The 12,539-nt window shown below is 30.8% G+C and overlaps 1 protein-coding gene across 1 annotated transcript; it reads left to right on the top strand.

Moving 5' to 3' along the window:
- Positions 1 to 224: 224 nt before the first annotated feature.
- On the top strand, positions 225 to 11,093 carry LOC143050816 (scavenger receptor cysteine-rich domain-containing protein DMBT1-like). The gene is made up of 10 exons (XM_076223929.1): positions 225 to 343; positions 1,938 to 2,003; positions 2,657 to 2,798; positions 3,445 to 3,602; positions 4,061 to 4,087; positions 4,587 to 4,725; positions 5,496 to 5,662; positions 6,209 to 6,235; positions 7,057 to 7,195; positions 10,853 to 11,093. Exons 2-10 carry the CDS (start codon positions 1,940 to 1,942, stop codon positions 11,091 to 11,093), a joined length of 1,104 nt encoding a protein of 367 aa, XP_076080044.1. The 5' UTR covers positions 225 to 343; positions 1,938 to 1,939.
- Positions 11,094 to 12,539: the final 1,446 nt, after the last annotated feature.

Here is a 12,539-nt window from a genome sequence, read left to right on the forward strand (position 1 = left end):
TAGATACCAAAATTAAATTTGTATTTACGCCAGACGCGCGTTTCGTTTACAAAAGACTCATCAGTGACGCTCGAATTCATTAAAGTTAAAAAGGCCAAATAAAGTACGAAGTTCAAGGACATACTTCACTGGAAGAATCATCCCTTTTAAACCATTCAAAGTGTAAATCTTCCCACAGAAACAATTTTATTAAATATGCATTGTATCAACCTTTGTTATATGTCAAATGCGGTCAGTCTGATAAGAATTAAATGGCAAAAATGAGATAGTACACGAATGAACATGTAATATCAATGCTTAAGTTGTATTATTATCAATTAGTTCACGACAGATCACAAGTCAAGTAAGTGAATACACTTCTCCATTTCTTTTGTTTGTTTTATTTAGATTGTTTTCTATTGACTTATGTGACTTATACATGCATAAGATATGTGTTCCTCTTTTATATCATTGATAATTTCTCACAATGCATTCATTAAGGATGTTCGCTTGTCATGTTTTGGACTTTTTGTCAGATTTTCAGAATCCTCTGGTTTTATCCAGTTGAATGCCTTAAAATATTTTGCACGCTGACCCCCATTTTTCTTTTTTTAATTTTTTTTTTATATATAATTATAAGCAATATGTTCAAGTCTTACTTAATCTTTTCTATTTTTTCAAAGTTCATGAGAACTCACACTTGTCAATGATAAAGCTATAAAAAATCAAGAGAGAAGATTTTCCCGTCAAAATTTCAACGGCTTATATCTCAAAAACACAGACCTACATATTTTTTCGCTCTTTTGGTTCCTATAGTAATCCCCTATCAACATATCATAATGATATGAACAGCTTGTTATTTTGAAACTAAGCAGCGAACTTCCTTAAGTACGACTATCTAGTTTTCATCATATTATTAGCAACCATACACAAAAAAGTACACATTAGATTTGTGTTTTCATTATACACAGTGAACATTTAAATACGAGTTACATGTATCAACATTTAATTTAGGTTTACAGACATTTTAAATGAAATGAATGTGTTGGATTTCCTTCTAATTCAAGATAAATGTTATGCAGAATTGACATCGCTGCGTTCTGATCATGGGGATAAGCAATCGTTTTGGAAATATCCTGGAGAGAGTTTTATTTCTTAACAATATTTTACAAAACGACAAATTATTTCCTTAAAACATTTGAACTTGTGTGATCCCAAGGTTAACCACAATTAACATCCTTTTGTGGTTTCTTGTAGTCATTTTAGAAATAACTGTGGTTTTAAACACACGGACAATTGAAGTTAAATATTTTGAACTCTAGTCTAACAAAAAATACTTTCTTTTACAACATGTCGTTTAATAAGTCGCTTGCCTTTAATTTTAATCAACATTTTTTTAGTATTGTGAAAACTACAAAATTATTCAAAATGTGTAGTTTCATGTTTAAATAATTATTTCATTTAGAACAGAAAGAGTTCGTTACCGTAAAACATATCTATTCATGTATGGTTTGATTTTTATGATGTTTTTGGAATCATCTTTACGCCATAATGGTTAGAAGTATCTAAGAATTGACAATTTTTAAATATTCGAAATGGATAAATAAAGGTACATGTACCAAAGGGTGATAACGCATGAAATTATATCTGCATATAATTTATTTAAGAACAAATCACATTCTACAGGAAGTGTTGATGAACTTGCATGTTTTTTATTATCAAAGGAGAAAAATCATTAGTCCTTCAAACACAGAAAACACCGTGGCCAAGACGTTGCAATCACAAACAATTATAACAGAACATTACACATAACTCAATTCCATTGTTAATGCCTATGAATATGGCCATTTACAAAAAAAAAGAAGAAGGGCAATGGAGATTTTTTTTAAATTATTTCAGCACTTCCTTTGTCAGCTTGTCTAAGTTATCATTTACGTTCACTTATTATGTATTTGTAGGGATGATACTGACGTATAGCTTTATTTTAATGTTCAACATTTTGCTTGTTCAAAGTGCAACAATATGTAAGTGAATTTTAATTTTTTTTCTGTAATTACGAATAGATTTCAAGGGATGAAATATAGTATTAATATTCAGAAAGTATTTGTCAAAACAATCAAAGCCTTGCTAAAAAATAAAAAAAAAGTTTACAAACAATCAAAAGAAACACATGCTCACCAAGCATGACGTCGTTAAGAGAAATTTGTTCCTTTCTAATTATTGACTTCATCAAAGAAGTAATTTGGTGAATGAACCCACTAAAGATATCACAAAACGTAGAGAATATAATAGAGTTTAGGAAAAGATATACAGTTCCTAGTTTGATTAATAACAATCGTTAAAAACATATCATGAAGGTCAATAATATGTTTGAATTTATATGCACAATATTGATATTATATGGGTCGAAACACACGAAATATAAAATTGCCCACTACACACTTACACATGTCTATATAAAAAAGATTTTCTGGTAATAAATACCCTTATATTTTAAAGTTAATTATCATTCTAATCAATGTTTAGTCGTTATATGTTTCTAACGTTTTGATCTGTGTGTATTAACATCCAACACCACTTTTAACTATTTGAACATGTTGAGCTTAAGTTATATTTGCAACTTTTTGCAATTAAAAACGGTACGGATTGTCATACAATCTATGAATATTTTGCTTAGCTGAGGTACGTCTCACTGGCGGAGCAGGGCCTTGGGAGGGAACAGTGGAGGTTTATACAGATGGTAGTTGGGGAACGCTCTGCGACTACGATTTTGATCTGAAAGATGCAAGGGTTGTATGTCGTATGCTAGGATTCGGAAGGTTGGTACTTTGTACCGTAGTTAAGTTGTACACCTGATATAATCACTCTCAGTTAAACCTTCAGCATCCCTATCATAAATGAAAATTTTATAAGATCTCTTGATGTCAATCCAAATATAAGCTTGTAAGTTTCTCTCATATCTTTAACATATGGGAGATGCAAATGTTTTTATTTTATCGAGAAAGTATATCCATATAAAAGATGTTAATCTATACATCATTCTAAAGTTTCATTTGGAAAAGGAAAAAAAATGCATCCAATACAATACCGAGTACAAAGGATTTTAATCTATAAATTAAACAGTTATAATTGTACTTAGTGATGTCAATACATGTATGATTTGTTTTTGATGATGTCTTTTTAAAAGTATTTCTGAATGTATTTACACCCTTTCGCCATAATGGTTAGAAGTATGTTAGACAAAACATTTTTGGAAATGAGTATTCTTTAAAAAAAAATTTAAAAAAAACCACACAAAGTATTACACAAAAGTCACAAAATTGCAATTAGGAACTTAACCATACAATGAAAGCATATGATGTTCTAAAATATTCTGTAACACGTGTTGAAATAAGTATGACAAAATCCTAAAAATATAAACATCTAAAAGAAAAAATTAAATCTTTTTTCCTTTTTTCTTTTCAGGGAAATTCAATTTTTTCCACGAGCAAAATTTGGACAAGGTGTTGGAAAAAGTCTTTTCAGTTACCTTTCTTGTTCAGGCAATGAACAGAACATTGGAAGTTGTGGATACCGGAAATCAACTTGTAGTCACAGCCAAGATGTCGGAATTTCATGTGTCAGTAAGTCTAATCCAACCTTTGCCTTCATATGAGAGTTATTTCCCCTTTTGTATTTGATATAAGTGAAATGTATTCGTAACTGGAAAAGCATAAGTGATATAGAGGCCTAGGGTCTTTTGATTTGAGGTACTTGGTCCAAAACAATGAAAATGAGGTCAAGGTCAAAGGTCAAGTTCATTTTTTGCCTTCAAATGTATCTGCTTACGAAAAATTCTGTAGATCAAACGATATGTTCTAGACAAAAAGTAAAAGAGATCTTTGTCAGAACATTGAAAGCGAATATTGGTCTAATGGGATTTTATTCTCATGATGTTGGTTCATTAAAAAACAAAATGTGTAAAATATAAAATGGTAAAACGCCATACAAATATACAAGTCTTGAGTTTTTTGTTAGTGATTTGTGGATTGTATTTCCCCAAAAAATCAAAGCATACTATTCTGTGTTGTATTTCTTTCAGGAACAAACAGATTAGAAACAACCGAAGGTAGTAGCTACTTATATCAAATATTCAAAAAGAAAATTGATCGAATTCGATGAAATAACAATTTATCTAGATCTATCTTGTGACAATGGAAATGATAAATGAAATATTCTTCAATATTGAATAATTAATTAATGATAATCAATGTGCACATTTAAAATCATCTGACGGATATCCAAACAGAGGAGCTTCAAACAGTCGACAAACCATGTCATAGTTTTAACGCGTCTTAGCAATTTTTACATTCTCCCTAATCTACAATCACGTCAATTTGTTTAGCCTTCACTATGAAAGATTAAACCAGATTATACACTAGACACAAATATCTCATGATACGAAATATTAACTTCTTTTAGTAATCCTTATTGCATGAATCGTATTTAAAGTTTTAAGAACCCAACATTTCCTTCCTCGTTTGAAATTATTTTTGTCTAATACCAATTTTTTTTTATTAAAAACAAAAACAATCAACACTATTAAATTGCATCTTTGTATAATTTAGCGATCAGACTTATTGGAGGGACTGGACCATATGAGGGAACTGTGGAATTAAATGTTAATGGACAATGGGGCACCATATGTGACACAAATTTTGATAAACATGACGCTGATGTTGTCTGTCGTATGGCTGGTTATACTAGGTAATATTTTACCTGAATGTATTGGTGGGTGTTTTATTTTGATAAAAGTTTTTGAAATGAATTATCCCCTTATGTAATTTGCATACAAATGCTAATTGTTGTAAACGTCAATATTCGTAAACGATAAAAAAAAATTGTGAGTTACTCTGCTGAATGATGTTCGCTTGTCATGTTTTGGGAAATTTATCAGATTTTATGAATCCTCTGGTTTTATTCATTCGAATGCCTTGAAATATTTTGCCCATTAATACCCATTTTTTTCTTTCTGTAAATCTTTAAAATATGTAATTATAAGCCATCTGTAAAAGTCTTATAAAATCTTTGTTTTTTTTTTAATAGTTTTTGAACATTTTAGCTTGTCAAAGATAAAGCTATCAGAAATCAACAGAGGACAGTTTCCGCCTTTTAAATATCTTAAAAACAAGCACATTGACCTATATATATATTATTATTTTTTTTTTTTTTTTTTTTGGTTCCTTTATTAAACCTTTATCAATATATACAAGTGTCATGAAAAGCTTATTTTTTTTAAATTGAGAAGCGAACTTCCTTAACATCATCATGTGACTAGGTTGTTGGATAAGGGAACGAACACCATTTTATAATACATGAAATAAGCTTCCAAACAGACAAAAGTGCAAATCACGAAATATAAAGAAAACTGTGTATACTGCTTAAAGTAAATACCTAACATTTTATATTTAATGAATATAAAGCATTGAGTTTATTAAGTTTTGATCGTTAAGTAGTATATTCTGTCACTTTTGTAGCGCTATACAGGCTTTTTCAAATGCACATTTTGGGCATGGCAATGGTTCGTCTATGCTCTACAATGTACACTGCAGTGGACACGAAGACCATTTAGACAGCTGTGGATCTAGTGGATGGTTTTCTAGTACTTGTACACATGATAATGATGCTGGTGTGGCTTGTTTGGGTAGGAAACTTACTTCACTCGATTTATCTCAATCGACTTTTAGTAAATATTTTGTGAAACATTATTAATTGTTAAAAAGTAAATTTAAGCTATAGCAGCAACAACTTTAACATTAGTAGTAGTAGTAGTAGTAGTAGTAGTAGTAGTAGTAGTAGAAGTAGTAGTAGTAGTAGTAGTAGTAGTAGTAGTATAGCAAAAATACTGAACTTCGAGGAAAATTCAAAACAAACTGTCAGTAATGAATTGGCACATCCAAAGAATTGATAACAATTTTCATATTCCTGGCGTGGTACAACCATTTTCTTATGTCGAAAATAGAAGTAGTACTAGACGTATCAGATATTTATTTCCGTTTTACAAGCTACAGTCAAAGGTTCACATACGATAAACAGTTCACACGAATCAGGTCAAATCCGACAATGGTTGTATCATTGTTGAGTAAACAACTGCAGGATCTACACACGTCATATCTATTGTTGTTTTTTTTTCTCACAAAAATGTATTTTTCTAAACCTTATGTCTTATATATGAATTCTATTTTTTCAGACAGTGACAGGAAATCAATATCACAAGGTACTGGTTATGTTATGTATTTATGTTTATACCGTTTTCATTGTTATTATAAGATAACAATGGTCATGTCAAGAATTGACGCAAAGTTTTCAAATTTTTTTTTCAAAGTGTAAAACTGGTAATAAAACAGATGTAGCTGTTTCGGAATAATCAGTTATGCACGTTTCAAATGTATTATTAATTATTTATACAAAAACGTTAGGCTATTAACTAAAGTAACAGAATATGCATGCTCAAAAATGTAAATACTTTTATATCAAAAGAAATTAAGAAAATATAAAATGATTGAAAAGAGAACGTATAGTATGTAGAATTTAAATAAATGCAATAATCTCAGTTGCAAATTCGAAATATTTTTAATTGGAATTAACCTTGCAACAGATAGAATGGTTGCATTTTAAACAATTTTACTGCAGAAGATCTGCATTAAAAAGTATTGCTTGAAGTCGTAAAATTTTGAGAATCTAACATTTATTACAACAATGAAGACTTTATAAAGTAAAACGAACACATAAATAATATAATAAAATGCTAGGAAGTCATCAGTCATCAAGAGAGATATATTCCTTAATAAAAAAAAAACACATTGTACAATTGTTCAAATAGTGCAAACCTCAAATACATGTATTTGACACAAGACGTTAAACGAAAAAAAAGATGTGAAACCTTTTTTTGTAAATTAAACGCATATCGTTAATTACACATTCTTTATATTGCCCTTACAGACATCATCCTCATGGTTTAATGATTGTATTGATAACCTATTCATCAATTTCCCATTTTTTTTAAATCTTTTTTTTGTTTTTACTGATTTCTTTTAGGAGTCCAGTTTGTAGGAGGAACCGGTCCACATGAAGGAACCGTTGAAATAAATGTAAATGGGGAATGGGGAACCATATGTGGAAGTTATTTTGATATGAATGATGCTGAAGTTATTTGCCGTATGGCAGGATATTCAAGGTAATAATTTGGTACATGGATAGTTTGTTTAGTTAAGATTTTACCTTACTTTCGTATATGTGCTTTGTAAGCTAAACGTCAATGTTCTTTACTCAAAATAAGATATTCTATGTGATATGAGAAAGGGAATCTGCTAATAGAGTTGACTCTCATATTCTCTCATATTTCATATTGAAATTAAAATGCAGGTATTACACTATTGTTTCAAGTAAGGATAAAGGTTGGTTCCTATTATAACATTTAAACACTATGTATTTGTTTGCATCTGTTCTAAGTCAGGAATCTGATGTTCAGTTGTTGTCATTTGTTGATGTGATTCATAAGTGTTTCTTGTTTTTCGTTTTGATATAGCTTAGACCATTCGTTTGAATGGTTTTACACTACTAGTCATCAAGCTGGGCCTTTTATAGCTTGCTGTTCGGTGTGAGCCAAGGCTTCATGTTGATGACAGTACTTTGACCTATGAGGTCTTTCGTTTAAAAATTGTGACTTGGGTGGAGAGATGTCTCATATGCACTAATGCCACATCTTTTTATATCTATCATGTTTTTTTGTCTATTGTTAAAAAATGTTTTGAGTCCATTTTTTTTTCTCTTGAGAGTTAAGATTATTTTTAGAAATATATATATACGTCTAGGAGTTATTACCTAATTAGTATGTAGTCTATATTTACTTGTAACTGTTCACCTCTATCAAGTATGCCGTCCGGCAGTTCATGAAACATCTGTACCATTTGTATATAAAACTGAAACTCAGAGCTTATTGTAATTTAGTCTAAAACTTGTTGCGAGAATATTTTACAATCTAATACATGTTCATCTTCTTTCGTCAACTGCCTTATTAAGGAAAATTCTTATATTTAATGAACCGGTAGGTATTTTTAACTCTTTTTTTTCAGACCTCATCTACTAGTATCAAATGTCTAGTGGGTTCTACCACTACCTCTCTTTTGTACAAAATGCCTGAGAGGTCTTAATTAGCATGAAAAGAGTTTGAGCAGTAAATAAATTAACATACATATCTCTATTAAACTGATTCATAGACTTAACATTATTAAAAAATATTAAATATAAGGATATCCCGATAAAATAACAATTAACATGTAAGAGCATATTATGTTTTTAAAATTGAAAGGTCTGTGAAATGATGAAAACTGGCTACTCGCGTCTCACTAGAAAATGTAGTTGAATATCTACAAATGATTTCAAAACTTAACGATATAACCCTAAAAACTAAATATCAACTCATTATTATAGATTTCAAATTAATGTTCTCAGTATCAATCAAATAATAATATGTTTGTTGATAATAATAGATTATCGTTGGTCATCTAAACAAAAGTGGTCTTTTGCTTGAGTCGGTGCGGCGAAAGTAAGAAAAGCAATCGAGTTCATATGACCAAAGATAATCTGTTTATCGCTATTTTACCTATAAAGACGTTTTTTAATTTCATTGAAAACGCACATGCTCCTTAGTTTCTGTCGATAATTTTTCTGATCACTCGACTCAGCTAATTAGAAAGTAAATTATTAGTCAGTGACATCAAATTTCGAAAAAAAAACGATAATTGCAATTATGCTACTAATTTAAAAGTCAAAATGATGCACTCTTTTGGCATTTTTTGCATCAGCAGATAAATGAAGTAAGAACCGAACGCAAATGTAATGTTTAACTTACCATTTTTATAAGACATGTCTGTACCAAGTAAAAAGTTGTCAAAGGTACCAGGATTATAATTTAGTACTCCAGACGCACGTTTCGTCTACATAAAAGTGAGCTTTTCCCATCACTTTGCGTCCGTCGTCCGTCGTCCGTCGTCGTCCGTCGTCGTTAACTTTTACAAAAATCTTCTCCTCTGAAACTACTGGGCCAAATTAAACCAAACTTGGCCACAATCATCATTGGGGTATTTAGTTTTAAAAATGTGTGGCGTGACCCGTTAAACCAACCAAGATGGCCGCCATGGCTAAAAATAGAACATAGGGGTAAAATGCAGTTTTTGGCTTTTTACTCAAAAATCAAAGCATTTAGAGCAAATCTGACATGGGGTAAAATTGTTTATTAGGTCAAGATCAATCTGCCCTGCAATTTTCAGATGAATCGGACAACCCGTTGTTGGGTTGCTGCCCCTGAATTGGTAATTTTAAGGAATTTTTGCTGTTTTTGGTTATTATCTTGAATATTATTATAAATAGAGATAAACTGCAATAATGTTCAGCAAAGTAAGATTTACAAATAAGTCAACGTGACCGAAATTGTCATTTGACCTCTTTAGGTGTTATTTCCCTTTATAGTCAATTTTTAACCATTTTTCGTAAATCTTAGTAATCTTTTACAAAAATCTTCTTCTCTGAAACTACTGGGCCAAATTATACCAAACTTGGCCACAATCATAATTGGGGTATCTAGTTTAAAAAATTTATGGCGTGACCCGGCCAACTAACCAAGATGGCCACCACAGCTAAAAATAGAACATAGGGGTAAAATTCAGTTTTTGGCTTATAACTCAAAAACCAAAGCATTTAGAGCAAATCGAACATGTAGTAAAATTGATTATCAGGTCAAGTTCTATCTGCCCTGAAATTTACAGATGAATTGGACAACCTGTTGTTGGGTTGCTGCCCCTGAATTGGTAATTGTAAGGAAATTTTGCTGTTTTTTGGTTATTTATCTTGAATATTATTATAGATATAGATAAACTGTAAACAGCAATAATGTTCAGCAAAGTAAGATTTACAAATAAGTCAACATGACCGAAATTGTTAGTTGCCCCCTTTAGGAGTTATTGCCCTTTATAGTCAATTTTTAACCATTTTTCGTAAATCTTAGTAATCTATTACAAAAATCTTCTCCTCTGAAACCACTGGGCCAAGTTAAACCAAACTTGGCCACAATTATCATTGGGGTATCTAGTTTAAAAAATGTGTGACGTGACCTGGTCAATAAACCAAGATGGCCGCCACGGCTTAAAATAGAACATAGGGGTAAAATTCAGTTTTTGGCTTATAACTCAAAAACTAAAGCATTTAGAGCAAATCTAACATTAGTAAAATTGATTATCAGGTTAAGATCTATCTGCCCTGAAATTTTCAGATGAATCGGACGACCTGTTGTTGGGTTGCTGCCCCTGAATTGGTAATTTTAAGGAAATTTTGCTGTTTTTGGTTATTATCTTGAATATTATTATAGATAGAGATACACTGTAAACAGCAATAATGTTCAGCAAAGTAAGATTTACAAATAAGTCTAAATGACTGAAATGGTCAGTTGCCCCCTTTAGGAGTTATTGCCCTTTATAGTCAATTTTGAACCATTTTTCGTAAATCTTAGTTATCTTTTACAAAAATCTTCTCCTCTGAAACTACTGGGCCAAGTTCATTATAGATAGAGATAATTGTAAGCAGCAAGAATGTTCAGTAATTTAAGTAAGATTTACAAACACATCACCATTACCAAAATACAATTTTGTCATGAATCCATCTGCGTCCTTTGTTTAATATTCACATAGACCAAAGTGAGCGACACAGGCTCTTTAGAGCCTCTAGTTCTATCTTTTTGACAAAAGGGTTAACTTTCACCATTGTTCACTGCACTCTAAGGACTGAACAATCATTCATTCCTATATGTCTTAAATAACTTCATTTAAATTTCATCCAGGGCTTTACAAGCATATAATAATGCTCATTTCGGTCCTGGAAATGGATCCGTAATTCTTAGTACCCTCAAATGCAGTGGAAATGAAAATATTATAGACAGCTGTGGGTCTGATGGTTGGTACAAAACTGGAACCTGTGCACACTCAACTGATGCAGGAGTTGTATGTCTAAGTATGTTTATCATTTCATGTTTGCTATTTAGGATGTTTAAAGACAACATGTCTTCAATGCAGCGCGAATAAACCGCACCCGAAGGCGTCCATCAGCTGGCCCATAAACAGATATACATATATATATGCGAAAGCAAATTTACAGATCTAACATTGTTGGGTTGATGTTTAGACGAGTTGTATATATATATATATATTCTAGTTCAGTGATAATGGACGTGATATTAAACTCTAAATTATAATTTACTAAATAAAGTAAAACTTGAATTACAAATATTAGAAGGTTACCGGTGTAGAGCATTGAACGCCATGAATTATCGATAATTATGTTTTATTGGGACACACGTATTTAACTGATATTCAAATCCCATCCAACAATTACTTAGCATATAAATAGACCAAGAAGATAAATCTCAAGATAACAGACAAACCCTGGGGAATTCACATGGAGCAAGAACGGGTACATTGTTTAGTAAGAAACTAGTATGAAATTGTAAGCCGCCATGCGAACCCACACAAAGAATTACAAACGATCGCAAAAATGAACACAATCTTTAATGAAACCATAGTTTACATTTGTGGTATCTGAAGATCTTAACCTACAAAACATGAAAAAAAGCTGTAAAGCAATGCATAAAGTATAAATAATTTAATATTATAGTATATAAACAAACAATTTTAGAGTAATTTGACGGCAAAAGTTGCACTGCTATTATGGGTTTTTTTTTCAAAGTATGTGAAAATGGTGGACTAAAGATATGGATATAAACTTATGTCATGCAGTCACACGCATTTCCATAATATTGAACGATTAGAGAGAAAACAAAAAAGACATAATAGGTAAAAATGTCAAAAACATTATACTGCAGTCAACATTGTGTTAAACTTTTGACAACAACACAATGACAGATTGTTTAAATACCGAGCCGCGTAAAATGAATATTACCAAGAAATGTCTAAACGGTAAAAGAAATAATTTACCAAGAAAATAAAAAAAGAATAATATAACATAAAGATGATTCACACTTTCAGCGTCTATAATCTATACCATCGTGTTATTGTGCAGTTGATAATGAATATTTATCGACAAGGTATTGGTCGTTTTTTGTTTTAGAAAAAATCTTCTTTGACTTACACGTGGTTCATTTATTTTCTGCTTTCTGCTCAGACACTAGTAAATGCATGTTAGAAGTGAACTTTGTTTAATACGAATTAATATATTATAGGTGTAACAATGATCTCTTTAATCATTTGTTTATGTATCAAATTAAGTATAATTCTTCTTTTAGAATGAAATTGTTGATGTCATCATATTCTGTTTTTATTTTACAAACATTTCTGAATTAAGGTGTTGTATAAGTTTCCAAATTGTTTGCTTGTAATGTTAATTTCATTTTACTAGCTATAACTTAATAACTACATTTTTATTGGAATATAATGCAATTAGTTTGGACATTTGTACTGCTTTTTTATATCGTTTTTAATATTCAATATTCCTAAACATGTTTTAATATTAAA

Source organism: Mytilus galloprovincialis, chromosome 11 (genome assembly GCF_965363235.1).
Source record: "Mytilus galloprovincialis chromosome 11, xbMytGall1.hap1.1, whole genome shotgun sequence".
In the NCBI taxonomy this organism is placed as follows: Eukaryota; Metazoa; Mollusca; class Bivalvia; order Mytilida; family Mytilidae; genus Mytilus; species Mytilus galloprovincialis.

What these genes read in the sequence shown, in the direction of transcription:
- LOC143050816 (XM_076223929.1), top strand. Translation starts at nt 1,940, where the DNA reads ATGATACTGACGTATAGCTTTATTTTAATGTTCAACATTTTGCTTGTT. An exon ending in TGTTCAAAGTGCAACAATAT is followed by an intron (nt 2,004 to 2,656) that starts GTAAGTGAATTT and finishes TATTTTGCTTAG; the next exon opens with CTGAGGTACGTCTCACTGGC. An exon ending in CGTATGGCTGGTTATACTAG is followed by an intron (nt 4,726 to 5,495) that starts GTAATATTTTAC and finishes TCACTTTTGTAG; the next exon opens with CGCTATACAGGCTTTTTCAA.